Below are 17,485 nucleotides of genomic sequence, written 5' to 3' on the forward strand. Positions count from 1 at the left end.
TTGAGCAGGGTGGGGGTTGGACTAGATGATCTCCAGAGGTCCCTTCCAACCTTAACCATTCTGTGATTCTGTCTCTAAGCATTAAGAATAAGGGAAGAGAGTGTTCTCAATTCTGATGATGGAATTACAGAATTAGTTGTTCAGGCCTGATTTTGGCAGTGGAAATCAATAAGCCAATGACATCCTAAGAAGCAGGAGTCTCAATATGAATTTAAGTCCTTTATTAGCAAGATAGTTAAGAATGTGCCAAGCACAGACTATCAAGGAACTCAAGCACCCAGCTCCTCCCAACTGTGTGCCATGACTGATATGAATACCAGTCTGTTCAGCAGGAATTTCCTATTTCTCTACACAGATGTTATTAGCACCTTCATCCAAGCCCTAAATATTTTTCAAAATAATCATCCCACCAAAATCTTCAGTTGCTTTGGAATGCTAAATAGAAGCCAGATCCACATTTTTCGTACTCCTACCAACCACATCAGGACTACAAATATTTTTTCCTCAACACATGCAATCAAATGGTAAAAACACAGCAAAAGAAAAATATGCTCTCCTCTGCCCCAGAACAGACACACAGAAGTCATCCTTCTTCTTAACTTCAGCTGAGTGAAAGGACATGATAGTAACCTCTCTGGAAGGAAACTGAACTTCTGTGACATAGGTAATAAAAAAATCACATTTGGAGATAGCTAAGTTGTTAATACAGTCCTACCATCTGAAGGTGGTGAGGCAAACGTAACAGTCACTGTTTCTGTGAGAACATTCCCACTGTCTGTGGTCCACTGCAGCTGAAAGGAAAGAGATCTCAGTTCTCAGAAACGGTGCAAGTTTGTCTAAGTTTGTCTACTACAGGAACACAGGCTCAACACGGGACCCATAGGAATACAGACAGTGAAAGCCAATGTCTAAAATTACACTTGCTAATAACTATGTATTTTGGACATTCTTGGTTTACTAAAACAAAACAAAACAACACCCTCCCCCTCCCCCCCAAAAACCCGCCCTGAAAACTGAAACACTGTAAAAGATTTCTAACCTGCTGTAACAGGAAGGCTAAAGCCTGCTCAATAAAGTGGAAGGATTTTAAAATGAAAAATAAACAGTTAAGCCATTTGGCTAATTAACAAATATCAGTCACTCACCTGAGGCAAGTGCAGCGTACAGAAAGAGAAATACCTGATGACATAGCATGATTTAATTCTACAGTTTGGCAAAACTGATTTTAAAATGGCAATTCCTTCACAGTCAGCCTCATAACTAGGAAAACTAGCATCACTTTGCACCCCTTATTACTCAGCAGGCAGAAGGAAATTAAGGAACAACCTGTAAGAGTTACTGAGCATTCTGAAGTATATACTTCATGCTTACTTCACTTTTTATAGTGTATGTGCTAATATTATTACTTACACATTCAAAATTCTGTACAAGCCCTAATTTAGACTGTAGCTGAGACACATTTCATCCCCATTTTTCCAGATATGGAAAGGTAGAAGTAGCAACTTCTCCAGAACATAGTACATGACAAAGCCATGCAAAAAATTTTCTGATGCGAGTCCATTTTTCCATACCACATGGCCTCCAGCTCATGCAGTCTTCATGTAAGTGCTAGTATTGCATAATGTGTCAATCAACTAAAAGCAATCTAATGCTAATAAGATAAATACTGAACAAGGTCAAAAGGTTTTATTCAGATTTAATCCAACATTGCTGAGCCAGAGATTGCACTGAAAATTTTGCTGCTGTGAATATAAACTCAGTGAGAATTTTGACTGAAATATGGCTAGGTAGTAAAAATTAAATAAGGCTTCTAGTATTTAACTGCAAGAATCAGAAAGAAACACTAAGGCCAACCGTACCGTTGCTGGTATGCTTTCTGAATTATACACCATCTCCCCACTCCTCAGAGACTTCTGCACTTCATGAATGTGGTTCTTGATGTCATTCACAGTGGGGAAGAAAGACAGGTTATGCCTCTCTGGCACTTCATCAGGCTTGAATAATTCTCTTTCCACATACTTTCTGTCACGTGTTAAAGGAAAAAAAGACTTTAAAAATTAGAATATGCATATTTACAATCTATTGTGATATTTCCCTCTTTTATATGTTATTTCCCTCTTCCTTTTCCCTCCCCTTTTTGCAAAGTCAAGGCAAGAACAAGTCAGATCAACTTCTGATCCAGTTCTGCATGCATCTGCTCTAGAGTCTGGAATTAAAAATCCCCATTTATTCAACTAACTTTAAAGAGGACAGCAGTTCTCAATAGCTATCTATAATGAAATGAGGAAAAAAAAGATAAAATCTGGGAAAAACAGATTCTAATGACATATGGAAAAACATTCAGTAATGTATCAGTACTGCCATTCGGTTGCAAGCCAAATTAATCAAAAGTAAGAGTGGATATAGCACTACAGAATGAGAAAGGCGCAATTATCCAGCCCGGTAATGCTGTACCTTAGTTGCTTCCTCACTGCATAGACCTGTTCTATTCCCTGAGACACCAGTTCTCGGATCTTGTCTGCTACTTGGGGATGAAGTCGAGAAGGCAAAGTACAGTTCTCATCTCTGACAACTTCTTCGTCTTCCTCCGGAGAAGGCATAGGAAAATGGGAAGGTGAAGAAGGAAGGCACGAAGTTTCCATTTCATGATACTGGTGGGCTTGCTGAGTGGGTAACTGTACATACCACCTGGCAAGAAGGAGAGAATTTCTATGCACAATTCTCAAGCAAAGTCAACAAAATGAATCTCGTGGGGAAACAGTCTGACAATGACAAATGACCAAGTTAGATTGGCTTAAGTTTTTACTGCCTCTGAGCTGGAAGATACTGACCTTGAGAGCTCAGGGCTCTCTCACACTTTTGCAATGCAAAATAAAACAGGTTAAATCCTCAAATAATACAGCTATTCCCTGCATAGCAACATCTGAACATCTGCTTGAGTTTCACAGTTTGGTGTATAACACATTTACCAAACTAAATAATCCAGACCCATAGAAGTCTTAATGGCATTTTTTTTCTAATTATTAAGCAAGAGCCTTAATAACGTGACTAAAAGAAAAAAGCCAGCCAAGCAGATTATTTCTCTTTTTTGCTTCATTTGTCAAGATAAAAAAAAAACAAGTGGAAGTTTCACCTGAGGACACCTCCAGCATCTATCAAGTTCTTCTTCAGCATGTTGAATGCTTTCTCCTGCTCCATTCTTATGATTTTCTTGTCAATTTTAGGGTCAGTGGGAACTCTATACTCTGGAAACTTTTGAACCTTCTTAATATAGATCCTTCCAAGGTGGGGGAGAAGAAAGAAAAAAAGAAAAATTCTGCTTCATTACACTTCTCCCTCAGGGGGAAGGCAAAAAACCCACTTACTTCATAGCAGATATTACTTACAGAAAAAGTTCAAGCAGGGCGACACAGGGGGTGAAGAGCCTCTAATAGAACTGAGGAATTGCTAAGGGCACATCAACAGAGATGGACACAGACACTGGACTTCTGTTCCAGTCTGGAAGCCACTCAGCCACATCAGAGTGGTGATGAGCCTTAAAAGTCCTCTGTCTCTCAGTAGGGTAAACAAAGCACAACACAATTTCCGGATAGGCTGTGCAACTTCACCCAGCTTGAAGCCTGAGCTGAGCACGTACACTTGTGTCTAACTGCACCTGTCCAAGTAAACACACTCTTAGCTCAGTAAAAACTGAACATGCAGGGGCACTGAAGCCTGGGAAGCTGCAACAGGACGCTCAAGGACAGGAAAAAACATTAGAGTTGGATAAGAAGGAAGTCCCTGGTGAATGGGAAGAACTGTATCTTCTTCTGCAAATAGGACTTCTGCTAAATTTGTATGATTGACCAACATGAGTGCAATTAAGTCCAAAGGAAAAACAACAAATAAGAGGATATAGTTTTAGGACTAAAATGGTTGCCCCAAGTCAGATGGATTTCCATTACTGCAGCTGTCAGTCTGTGCTGGCCTAATTAATGCTCCTTAGGTATCTGAACCCCAAATTCATGGACACAACTGAAGACACTGAAGTAACAGTTACCAGCTTTACAATGGGGGGGGGAATGCAAAATCAGAAATGCAATTATTTTAGGCTGGTGTTTGAGGGAACAGAAAAGCTTTTGCTTTTAAAGGCCTCTATTCAAAATTTGTGGTCATCAATCTTTCAGTGGTTTTTGACCTTTGGTCTGCAGCCATGTAAAGATCCACAGACAACTGTTAAGGGATCCACATAACTCAGCTAAGAGCTCACAAAAGATGCTTAAACTTGTTATTCAGGAGTTTGCACATCCACTGAAAAAAGTCTGAGATTTGCAAATCAAAAGGAGGGGAATGACTATTCTAAGGCAGAGTAGATAAAGGTTACTTACACTATCAGAGCCATTACTATGTGTCTCTCAGTCTACCCTAGTTTCCTAATCTGTTATTAGCTGCAGCTCACAACTGCCATATCTATACAGCCGAAGGATGAACAGAGTAACACTCAGAATACAACTTGTTCTCATGCTATTTCCTGCCCTTTTCTCAGGGGCACTAAAGCACACCATGATACGATGTCCTCAATAATGCTTAGGTAGAGAATGATTCTTACTTGTACTTCACATCCCAATGTGCTATTACTTTGCACCTAGGCAACCTATCAAATCTCATCCTCGATCAGTTTCACAGGCCCCCTCCCTCTAAATGAGCGTCAACCTCAAATCACCCAGGAGACAAAGCTAAGAGCCTTAGTGCACAGTATCAACTATTACCGCAATACAGTGCTCTGTCAAGGCTCACAAAAGGTAAGCTCTCTTAGGATAGTGAGTAGCTCTTCCAGCTTCATAACCGATTCTTACCTTGCTGGACAAGTGGCTTTGTACAGATGGCCAGAGGCGCTTTCCTGCTCACCAGCTTTTTTGGGCTGAAAACCTTTCCTCCTTGGCCCATACTGGCACTCCATTACAATGGCTCTACTTCCTGGGAACAGAAAGTAATTTACTCAGTCAAATATTCAAGCAACCACGGAGGTCCAGTCTCTGTGGTAAAACAATAACTACAGAAATGATGAGAGCTCTGAAACACTTATCTCTATTTAACATCAGACTCTTATGAAAGCAGAACACTAAGTGCAGCAAGCATTCCAATACGGTACAAATGCTTCTCTCATAGCATCTAAGGAACACATAGCATTTGCAAGGCATTTCCCAAACTAATTACACTTCACAACACTCTTGGAAGATATAGAGAGGCAAAACGTTGACTTCTGCCTTGATGAACACCAATGCTTTACACAATAAGCAGCCTTATGAGTTACCAGTGGAGCACAATGCTGGTAATAAATGTAAGTAAGAGAAGCAGAATCCCCCAAATAACCTAGAAAATTCACAGCTGAAATCAAAGCTTAGGCATGTCCACCCTCCTGTCTTAAATCAATACTTCAGACAATACTGTCCTGTGAATTCTTACTTGTCATTAAGGTTTGCAAGTCTGTATTATTTTATCTATTAAGGAATACTGCTTCAGTGTGGCATAGTCCCACAAAAACAGATGGACTTAAACAAAGAACGTGTAACTCTAAACATCATTCAAATAAGTGGCTTCTTCCAGTCAGACTTCTGACAAAAAGGAATTAACAGGCATAGCACTGAAGTGTTTGTGGTTAAGAGAACTTGTATTTCTTCTCTGTCATGTTTAGTTTTCTTTCTGTTATCTTTTACCTATAATCTTTTTCTTTCTTTTCTGTCATCTTTCACCTATAATCAGTAGACTGGCAGGGACCTGCCTTTACCACAAATAATATAACCAAGACTTTTAAAGTATCACATCAGCAATATTGTGTTTCCATCAGATAGTCAATAATTTATTGCATGAGAGTGCAAAAAAACAAACAAACAAAAAAACCCCAATGCAAATAGAGAAATGGGAAATTTAAAAGCAGATTAGGTATGATGAATGGATAGTCATTTAAGCTTTTTTTTTCTTTTGAAACTGAAAATCAATGTGCTATGACTGTAGAAGACTTCAACAGCTTTAAACTAGTCTTTGCTACCATGCATCTCAAAAACATTTTGATGGGATCCTTGTTTTACAAAGGGATCAGCTATTCAAAAACCTTATTAAAAAATAATAACCAAGATTTGGATGATTAGTACACATTTTACATTATAGGAAACTACCCAGCTTCTCTAGATTTCCCCACAGCAGAAGCAGGGAACATATTACAGATGGGTTCCATTTATGCAGAAGACAGAAATCTCTCAAGAACAACACTTTTGTTCTGCACAGTTTAGAATTCAGTCATCTGGGATTTAAACTACAGTTCAGTAAATCATATTCACAGCCTCTGCTCTAAAGGTGTAAAGGATTTTAATGAATGCTTTTAATAGAAGGGTTATAAACTAAAGCTAAATGCACTGGAAAAACAACACATCGGAAATGTGCAAAATGCCTGTCTGGGGGTCTGAACAAAGCAAAAATACTACAGCTCAACAGTCAGATTCTCTGTTAGCTTACACCACTTCACAAAACAACAACAAAAGCATGTGTTTTCGCTCTAAACATCTTTCTTGGGGGAAGGGGAATTCATATTTACTAGGCAGATCTTACAAGAAACTAAAGATGTCTGAAAATGTATTTGGGGAAAAAATAAGGTAGCAAATAATAAGGGTAGGTTGTTTCAGATTTGTTTTTAACTTTCTTCTACTACCTCACAGTTTATGGCTTAAGCTTTAAAACTGGTGCTAACATTTCACTTTTTCGGTTACTTTCAGCAAAAAATGCACATAATCTATATTCCAGTCATTCCTGATCTCTATGTAACAACATGTTAATTTCATATACTAATTTTATGTATGCATTCCATGAGCTCGTAAAGTCTGCACATTTATTAAAAAAAAAAAAAAAATCTGTCTGCTAAGATGTTGATGTTTGGGGGTTTTTTTTTTTGGTTATTCTTGTTTTTTTAAGGGGCCATTTAAATAACTTACTGGCTCCTGTGGACCAAGCTTTTCAAGGATCTCCCATATTAGGCAAGACTACTGGAACAAGTCCTTTCCCTTATGAAAACTTTTATGCCCTGGTAGAGAAGATAAGGCCTCCCTCTAAAGATCTCACTCATTTGAACTCCCAAACAGTACTTAACTGATTTATTACTAAAGAACAAAGGGACTAAATCACTTGCAATAAAGAATAACCCTGTGGTTTCAGGGAATCAAGCTCCTTTAGACTGCAGCATGGAGGTATCCAAGCGGCGCGCTCCCTCTCTCTCTCTCGCTCTCTCTCTCTCTCTCTTTTTTTTAATATATTTGTGCCTTAACTTTATCAACAGTATGAAACACCATGAGGATCCTTTTTTAAGGCTGGTTGGCAACTGATGTTGAAATTTGAAAGTAGTTATTAAAATAAAAGAAGTTAGTTACCTGCATTGACAAATGGGATCCCATCATATGGGACATACTGAGATTTCCACATCAACCGTGTGGCAGGTTTGGCCGGGCTTGGAGACTGGCGCGTCCCCCACACACTTTGTGTTTGCTGCTTGTGTAGCGTTAGAACACTCTCTAATTCTGTCTCGCTCACACAATAGCCACGGTACGAGTCCCCAATTTTCTGCATGGAAAGGAGGTGAAATAATAGGATTATTCACCCAGCTGACTGCCGTCTGTTACCCAAGAAAATGAAAGCAGTCTGGGACTCTGGCAAGTGAGGATGCAGTCTCAGATTTTTTGGGGGGTTGTATTTTTTCCTACTAGTCTCCTCACAGTCTCCTCCTTACCATAGGATCTAATATCACAGCAGTCTCCAGCGAAGTCAGGAGTCTGTCAGTCCTCCAAGACCCTAAGTACACCAAGAACCCCAGAAAAGGTTACAGAGTTACTGCCAACACTAATTTTTATATGACATAACTCCACTCCTGTTGTTTCCCCCCCACATACTTCAGTTGCAGTCACCTTGGACACAGTCATCTTAAGTGAACGTATTCACCTGATTCCCATGGAGATCTTAAGTGCTAGAAGCACATCTACTTCCATACACACACAGAACACTGAGTTGGGGCAGAATACATCTGCTCATACCAACAGTAACCACCTCACCCACTTCGTGTACTAACACTGAATTGAACGTCTCACGTAATTCCCCTCCCAAGTTCCAGAGTACACTCCATTCTCAGAGTTACACAGGAGACTTGCCACATGCAAATTGATAAGGGTTTCAATGAATGCTACTAAGCTCTGGGCAAGCCCAGAAAAACTGCATCTAAACCTGACTCAAAGGAAAAAAACCACAAACTCACTAACTTTGCAACATCCTCTGTGACAGCTGTTTAGCTACTCAGAGCCATCACAGCTAGATCAGTGCTGATCTACCAGGGCCAGTCACTGAGCAGTGAAAGTGCTGGGACAGAGACAAGCTTTCTGTCCAAATTCAGAACCCCATGCTCACTATTCAGCTGCGGTCCAGGATCAGGCTGACCAAGCAGGTGACAGTAATGTGCAGAGCAGTCTGCCAACTCAGTTTTATGGCATAAGCGTGGGACGAACACATGGGGAAGGAGGACAGAAGTCTGATAGATCCATTTTGCCACCTTCATTGACACAGCAGCCAGATGTTTAAATAGTACTGACAACAAAAGCAGCACCAGTGGCTCTTCATAGATATCTATCATATCTCACAAATATATTAATGACAGCTGCATAAAGGTGCCTCATAGTCACCTGAAATAAACAAAATGTCTGTGGTTAGCAAGAAAAGTCAGCAGAGGACAACTGAAGTGGGCCAGACATGGCGTTGCTGCCAGCACAAGCCCAAAAGCATAGGGTTATGTGCCAGCTGCATCAGTCACTCTGAGACCTCAGTTGCTTACACAGCAGCTAAGCTCACTCTACTGCAACTACAGTGCTCCAGCACTCAAGCTAGCTACACAAAGTCTGCACACGCTGCACTCACACAGCTGTGGCGAGGAAGAAAAGCTGGCAGTTGTTTAGCCAGAGGTTGTAAACAGCACTTCTGGCCAAAACTTGATCTAGAAATCCAAGAGAAGCAAAGGACCCTGAGAAGAATAAGGCTGCATGTTGCTCTTCAATCACAGCAGCAACTGCAATACCAACTCACCCAGTGAATATTGTGTAACCAGCATTTCTCTTTCCAAACCTTCTACCTGTCACTATAAACAGGTCATTGATCTTATTCTAGGGAGATGAGAGAAGACTGATCAAATTGTTGCATCATAAAACTACTAACAACATTTGTTAGGGCACTGTCTCCTATTCTGGCATCACTTATGCACAAAATAGAGCATTTTCCCAGGGGGAAAAAGAAAAGAAAGTGTCAGGATCTCCAATCTTTAGTAGCTTCCCAAGTGTGAACAACTGGACAAGTAAGTGTGACTACCTGCTCCAAACAAATAAATCAACTTAGCCTTGCACAGTTGATTAATAAATGCAGTTTCTAATCATGCTGTATTTCAGCATGGTGATACATGCTGGAAATCCATTCTGATCAGACCACTAAAAACTTTTTAGGTAGGTTACAGAACAATTTACAGAAAATAACTTATTTTAAAAAACTGATACTTTTTATTAACAAAGTAATTACCCTGAAGTAGTTGTATTTCCTCCTACCCTTTTGACTCAGCCTTACTTCAAGCCAAAAAAGAAGGAATTCCTTTTCTCTCCCCGACCTCATCTCAGCAAGGGGATGTAAAAGCCTACACTAAAGTACACACATCAAGACTGCAGTTTTGCTTGAGTGAAGTAACAGCAGCGGGATGCGAGAGGCATTATGCTATCTAGGCACTGCAAATGTAAGCAGAATAGTTCAAGGCAGCTAGGGAACCAATACCAACTGCAGAGCTTAGTGCTAATTTTGAACAGCTGCAGCTTTTACTGTTCTGTGTTTGCTGGTGCCTGACCACCAAAAGAGTCATCGCCCTTGAGAGTTCAGTCCTGGTCTGTAATTTGGTTAACTTCCCAAGAGATATAGCGGGCAATATGTATACAGGCTGCGCCATGGCTTCAACTACCGGTATCTTCTGTGAAATTCACACAGACCTCCATGGTGTTTAAGTTTGGTATTATTCTGGAAAGTGACTGAAAAAGTGGAATTGTGAGTTGCCACATTAACCTGCACCAAGCGTGTTCAGCCTGAAGGCAAAGCATTTTCTCTAACTGCCAGATCTCCAAATTCTGATTAGGCTATTCTATTCTGTTACCTGTAATAAAACATTCCCCAAGACAAACATAGACACCCTTAAAGATAAATGACACCTCAAATGCCACTGTCTCTAGTCTGTGCCCACAAAATTGCACATGCAGCCTAGCAGTCTCTGGTGCATTTACCCTGTGAAACAGACAGGAACTCAGCATAACCCTGCTGATAACACACAAGAAGGAACAGAGTTCAGGTCATTCCTCCTTGGATGGGTTGTCTCTGCAGGGTGAACAGGAACAAAGCAAAGTTTGTTTTGTTTTTTTTAAAGGAACAGGGAGGAATAATGCATACAGGCAACAGCTCTACTCAACAGCAGAGACAGATCTTTATATCCACAGAACACAACTGCCATTTTAAACAGAGACAATATTTTGTTCTCCTTTTCCTTAAGGATAAGGACTCTGAGTGCTGCTGCTATGAATTTTAAACACAGCAGGTGAAATTTTTGAAGGAGTGCAATAGACTCAGATAGACCAAACAGACCCTTACACAAGTCCTGCTATAAAATAAAGCCAATAATAAATGATTCAGATAAATTTCATGGATGTTAAAACATGAAAGCATGTGTCACAAAGGGGTAAAAACACAGTAACAGGGGTTATAACCGTATACTCAGGGGTATAACCCTATACATTTTACTGAACTTTAACAGCTAATCAGCCATATAAAATAAGTGATTAATTTATTCATCCTTTATTTAATCATCTAGCTTGTATGTATTAGGAACAAGAATTCTATTTCCAGGCTTGAATATGTGGAGAAAGCTAAGGCATCCATACCCAAATTACACATACTGCACATCTTAAATACCTAACTAGCAATTAAAACAGTATCTCTAGCACAGAAAAACTAATGTTAGTAATTTTCTGACCTCTTAATGTTTAAACAGCTATAACAGTGCACAATACCATTTGTATAAAACGAAAGGCATATAATAAGGCAGGGATAGATTCAAATATTTCGTTAATTTTAAAATTATTCAAAAGTGGATACAGAAGGAAATTCATTCTCCAAGCCCTGCAACTGAAATTTCTAGTTATCAGTAGCCAAGCTGATAGGAAAAACCTTCTAATGGTAATCTAAAGAGGTGAACCAGCTACAGAGATAAAGAATTTTCCTTCGCAAAGGTACTAACAGCAAGTCAAATAAACATCTATCAGGAAGAGTGTGGTTGCAGGAGTATGGAGTAGATGACCTCTCAAGAACTTTCCAGTCCGCCCCCTCCTTCCCTTAAATGATTTATGATGCATTTTAGCTGTTGACATCAGTCATCAGGACATTTCTGCAGACATCTAACAATATACAAATAAAAAGGAAGCTCTGTTTAGGTCAAAAGACACGATAGGGTTGAAGAGAGGCACCAAATATGCAAGTTTTCCATTTAGGGTGGTGAATTACCTGTACAATTTGAAGCAAATGACGATCATTTTATAGTTTTTCAGTAGGTAATCAGTAAAAGGGTAGCAACCTTTTTAAATATAAAGTATCTCTCACCAAAATTAGGTGTGCAAAAATCCTAAAGCAAGTGTTAGTTACCTCAAGAAAAAAAAAAAAAAAAGCACAGGTAACCATGCTGGCACAATTCTGTGAGAGTATCTAAAATATAAATGTTTTACTAAAACATTGACATTAAGGTGTTCTAATAAGTCCTAGAATAGACCCTGACAAGTGCTTCTCAATTTCTACAGGACAACACAAAGTAACGTGAACCATTGCAGACTTAGGCCATATAAAAGGAATTTTATTCTTTAATGGATCACTAGTGCAACAAAAAAGCAGTTTGCTCAGTAGAAGCCAGCAGGCTTCTGAGAATCAGTAACTTTTTCCAGTGCTGTACAGAATCAAGAGATTTCAGAAGCACAATTCTTGCTTCAGGGGCTGTTGGTGGTCACTAATTCTAGCATTACAATGGATCCTATAGCATTTTACATTTTAAAATGTGCTAGTACCAGTGCTTTTTCATAGAACCAGGATGCTTGAAAACATGCATATTCTACAACTGTAAAAATTATTCCTTTGAGTGTGTCATGATCTAGATGAAATAAACTATCAAGTCAGAATTGTTTGCAGCCCACCTCACAGTTCCTGAGACGGCGTGCCCATGAAGGTATATTTGGGGGCAACGGCTGGACAGGGATAGGAAAGGGATCTTCCACTAGCCTGAAAAAATATAATATAATAAAAATCTATACAGACAGCCAGGAGAGCAATAGTTTAGTCTAACATATCAAATCAGTACATTATGTATACCCCCACAGCATATGACCAAACTACAGACATTGTATCAACTTGCCTTGAAAACCTGGGTTTGATTTTTCTCATATTCTACTTTATTGCCAAAATAATTCACTGTAAATATCAATATGTTAAACACCACTGTCTTCTATGTTCAGCAGGACCTCTAAGTATTAAGTATTCTCAGTATTACATCCTAAAAACAATAGCTGAAACGCTGGTAAAAATTGACTGACTGATTCTCTTGATAGTTTTCTTATTTGGATAGATGGTAGAATGCTGAGGTTAAAACCAATATCAAATGTGTGTTAAATGTTGCACATTTTAGTATATTTTAAATTACTGAAAAACAGTTCCAACAACTATTTGAACTACCTACCTAGTTTCTCCATTCCTTAAACTCTGGGGCAGAGACAATGCTTGCTCCTAACAGTTCTGAAACGATCTTTCCCAAACCCATGTACATCACCTCCTGTCCATTCAAATACGTCTCATTCTCAGAATGTTTTTTCCTAACATATCCAAATTACATTCACAACATCCATTCAAAAACTGTTTTTTATTTTAACTATTTCTTGAATACATGTAATTTGTGCTATACCTCTAAGATTATTCTAATTTCTTCTACTTCCTGATTTCAAAAGAGCATAAATTAATGAGAAGTCAAACCATAAAACTTTTTTTTTTTTTTTTTTAAGTGAAAAGAATCCCCGAGTATTCAGGATTAAAATACTAGGCATCACTTAGCACTGTGACAGAATCAGGTGGATATCAAAGAGAAGAAAAGCATGACTAAACTATTTTAACTTTAGAAAGTTCGCTGATCAATCTGCTTGTCTATTGTTCCACAGAAACACAGTTAGCAGCAGCTTTCTCAGATTTTATCAAAGGAATTTCAAGTTCTCTGAAGAACAAAGATAAGGTTCTCCCTATTAAGGCCAACTATTAGTCTCTACCTAGCAAACTAATTTCTACACACTACCTAAGATCCACTCACCCTCTGCCCCTTTGTGGGGGTTGGGGGGGGCGGTGTCTATAGATTTTAATATACTGATACAAGAAACTCTACTCCCTCAAGCTTCCGCTTTCCCTGCAGCTCCTTCACTGAAACATCTTCAGCTCTTGGCAATACCAGCATCTGTCTGGAGTAATTTCAGTAATTTTCACTGTGTTACTTTAAATGCCCACCTGTTGTTCTGGTCAGAATATATCCAACTTTCTCTGGAAATCAGGCACTTTAACTGCTCTTTCCATTGCTCTGTCACAGATAAATGCTCCCAGCAAACACAGTACGCTATACATCGTTCACTAATTCTAAGGGACCATAACCTCCACCGAAATATTCTGTGGTAATTTTATAGTAACTGTTGCAAAAACAACTGCAGGAAAAACTGGCAGTACTACCAGCAGGTCAAAGTGCTTGTTAATCCTTTTAACTCCTGACCTACCTGGTGGTGTTTCTTTTCGATACAGAGAGAGATGCATGTGGATGTGGAACGTAACTGCTTGTACTGTCTCCTATAGCAGCCACCGCTACCATCCGCAAGTTCCCATCACTGCACTTCTCTTCTGAAACATCTTTGCAAAAACAAAATATCCTCCTGGTTAATAACTGAATAAATATGGGGAAATGACAAGCTACGATTAAACTGCGTGTGTCGGAAAAGTAAGAGTTTTTGCATGTGAAATAAGAGGATTTCTATATGACAAACTACAAAGAAGTTCAACAGTTGTGAATCAATACTGAAAAAGTCTAGGCACAAATATGAACATAAACTTGATAAGGTTGTTTATACTCTGGGACTTTGATATCTTGCTACTGTTAATGCATCCCTCCATGATGAAGCAAATAATCAGAACTTGTGGAATAATCTGCTTTATATTTCCAAAAACCCATACTACATTGCAAGACTGTTTTGGACAGCTGCAAATCACACACTGTTTGCTTTCAAATAAGAAAGAAGTGGATTATGATACTGTTTTGTACTTAGAAAAGAGCACCTAAACAACTAAAAATAGGCCCCTAGTCTCCGAATCTGACATGCTGTTAAAGCCTACCTGAACTGAGTAAAGACTTTTGCTAATCATAGCCCCTCATTAGAGGTTGTCATCCTTCAGATCTGCTGTGTACCAGCACATAGAATTGCTCCCTTACCCAGTTCTGTCAATAGTCAGTTTATCTACAGTCTAAGAGCACAGGAACACCTGTAACATATGGTAAGTGACTGATCCTAATCAATACATTTGCATACTAGCACATAAATGGCTCTTTTCATCAAAGCAGGTAACAGATTAATCCTGTCAACTGAGGCAAAACAAGTCACTAGCATTACTCCTGCTACACAACTAAAAAAAATTGAAGCAGCAAAGATACAGATCCAACAGTACAGAAAGAATCAGTGCCTGAGCTGGTTTTCAACATCAGAGCATTCAGCATATGGGGTGGGGGTTTTTTTTTGGAACTTATTTACATGAAAATGTATTGGTTAGGACAAATGTTTTAGCCTTTTTTTGATAATAGGGAGCAATCCATAAGCTAACAAATACTGTTATATTGAAGCTGGCATATCCAGTTAAACAAAAACATGGTGAAAAATTGTGAAAGCAAGCATTTCATATTTTGGTCTCTGCACAAACAAAAGGAAATTCTCTTTAGATGCTGGATTTTTCCCCTTAAATTATGAAAGCTTCTTCCCCACCTGGAAAGAGAGGGGTCGGGGAAAAGAGAGAAAAGCTATTGACTCAGCACGGAAATCACTCTACTAGAAAGTTTGTGCCAGAAGATTCACAAGTGTGCACCTCAGAGTAACACACTCAGGCTCAAAACCAGAAGTGCTTGTTCCTTCTACATGGACATGCCCTTAGAAGACTAAGCTCTGGTCTGAACCCCATGCCATTTTATGCATTACCACCAGCTGAAGGCATGTGAAACTCAAGGACTAACAGCCCTTTCTCCTTCCCCTTCAGTCTCTGTAGTAAACCACTGACAAACCTTCCTAATGGTCTTTTAAAAATAAAGGAGATCAAATAACTAAAAAGCCTTTTACACAGTAAGTTTTTAGGAAAAAAATAAAATCTGCAGCACTGTTGCAGAACATGAATTCAAATACTGTGAAACTGAGCTATCTGCAAACACGGAGCCTCAGGTAGGATAAAAAAAATGGGAAGGCAAAAATACTATATGTAAGCATTGCAACTCACTGCCTACAAAAAGTAGCAGCAATTCTTCAGTAAGTGAAAGTTTCACAGTCAGCCTAAAGTCACCTAAGATTACAGCGTAACCGAAGGGTGGTCTCACCCCTACAGTAACAGGTGGAAAGGGAGGGAAGGATGCCAGGTTAGGGCAGGAGCAGGCCTTTCAACAGAAGGTCACGAACCATAGTCCAACCTTAAGTGAAAAAAAGTTGGATCATGATTTGAATCCCAACTCCTTTTTCTGTCCACTCAGCATCAGGATTCTAGTCTTATCTAAGAGCACTCAAGCTGCAGGAACACTGAACTAGAACTCAGATTTTGAGAACTCGCTCAAGTTTTGAGAATTTTATCCAGAAGAGGCAAAATCAGTTCAAAAAAATTTGGAGAGTTTGACAAGATGTCACAGCTTAGTCAGTTCTCAATCTTATTCTGTGAATGTAAACTAGTACACAGCCTTCAGCCATCCAGCTAAGCCTGCAAATGAATAGTCATCTTTCAGATTTCACTATGTTCCTTTTCTAGAGAAAAACTTAAATTTTGTGTTTGCAGCTGTGCATCTCATCACATGCTTAAAATGCGACACTTAACACACTGAGGGCAAAAGATTGGCAATGAAATAAAACGTACAGCTTATTTTCTTCATTGGGAACTGATTTTCTCCCTAGATAATTCATTTCTGGCTTCACAAAAAAATTATCACCACCAGCGGTCTCCAGAAAAGACCAAAATAACCATCAACTCTTCTGCGGCATTACTTGAATTAACTACTTCACTTAAAGTGAAATAAATAACATGAAGCTGAAAATACAGTTTTTTGATACAGCATAAATATCCTTATTGACAATAAATAAGACAAGAAGCAGCTTTGTGCTTGATATTCCAGTTTACCCATCACATGTCTAAAGCAAGCACAATAACCCTTATTTCATAAGGCTTTTTGTCCAACACAAAACATGTTACGTGGGACAGCAGATTCACACTTGAAAGGCAAATTCAGTAAGTACGTATTTTTGTAATTATCTTAAGGAAACTAAGGAAAACTAAGGAAAGAATTAACTAAGAAATTAAAAAATTAACTAAGAATTCTCTAAGCATACATACAACAGGTTCTTAAAGAGAGATCATGCAGGACGTTTAGTCACAGGACACCCTCTGTTCCCACAGGTTAAACTCACCCTGCGTGCTGGTTACATCCAGAAGCTGTCCTTGAGGAATAATCACTTGGGCCATTCCTGGCTGGGCAGACGGAATGACATGCAGCACCTGCCCATTTTCTGAATGGCTGGCAACAATCATCTGTAAGGCAATCACACAAAAAGATGAATGGCACTATAACGTATGGAGATTACCACACAGCATGATTGGATTTGGTATCAGAACAAGAAGTATTCTAGTTGGAACTAGGACCTCTGGATTAATTTGTTTTCACATAATACTGTACAAGTAAACGGTATATTTATTGTCAATTTTTTAAAACTACTTCCCACCTTTTAAAATAGTCTTCTAACTCATTAGAGAGGAGAAAAACTAACAGGATTCTACTATGAATTATACACTTATTTGAAACTTGGAACATCATTATTAAAGCTATCAAAAAACCTGAAAACCATTCACCATTGGATTCACTGTAATCACATTCATGGATGAGCAGAATTAATCACAATATATAAAAATGTTGATCTTTATTTTTAAGAAACTGACATTAATGGGCATCCTTTAATGCAAAAGCAGAAAGAAGAGAAGCTTCAGAACTTTAAAAAACAAAAAATAAATTGCCTAGCATTCTTGGAAACATAACAAATCACTCTTCATTGTGAACACTTCCGTAAATATCAAAGACTTGTTCACAACAATGTTATAAACCTAG

At 38.8% G+C, this 17,485-nt stretch overlaps 1 protein-coding gene across 1 annotated transcript in view; it reads right to left on the minus strand.

Annotated features, from left to right (window-relative positions):
• The window catches only part of CARF (calcium responsive transcription factor), a 32,628-nt gene that overhangs the window by 7,289 nt on the left and 7,854 nt on the right, over nucleotides 1–17,485 (minus strand). The window contains exons 4-12 of the mRNA XM_067298828.1: nucleotides 16,794–16,914; nucleotides 13,872–14,001; nucleotides 12,264–12,348; nucleotides 7,398–7,587; nucleotides 4,836–4,956; nucleotides 3,134–3,277; nucleotides 2,455–2,688; nucleotides 1,860–2,022; nucleotides 716–791 (exon numbers count right to left, since the gene is read on the minus strand). Of these exons, the coding sequence (XP_067154929.1) occupies nucleotides 716–791; nucleotides 1,860–2,022; nucleotides 2,455–2,688; nucleotides 3,134–3,277; nucleotides 4,836–4,956; nucleotides 7,398–7,587; nucleotides 12,264–12,348; nucleotides 13,872–14,001; nucleotides 16,794–16,914 (1,264 nt within the window). The remainder of the gene's footprint in view (nucleotides 1–715; nucleotides 792–1,859; nucleotides 2,023–2,454; nucleotides 2,689–3,133; nucleotides 3,278–4,835; nucleotides 4,957–7,397; nucleotides 7,588–12,263; nucleotides 12,349–13,871; nucleotides 14,002–16,793; nucleotides 16,915–17,485) is intronic.

Source organism: Apteryx mantelli, chromosome 6, assembly GCF_036417845.1.
Source record: "Apteryx mantelli isolate bAptMan1 chromosome 6, bAptMan1.hap1, whole genome shotgun sequence".
Lineage (NCBI taxonomy): Eukaryota > Metazoa > Chordata > Aves > Apterygiformes > Apterygidae > Apteryx > Apteryx mantelli.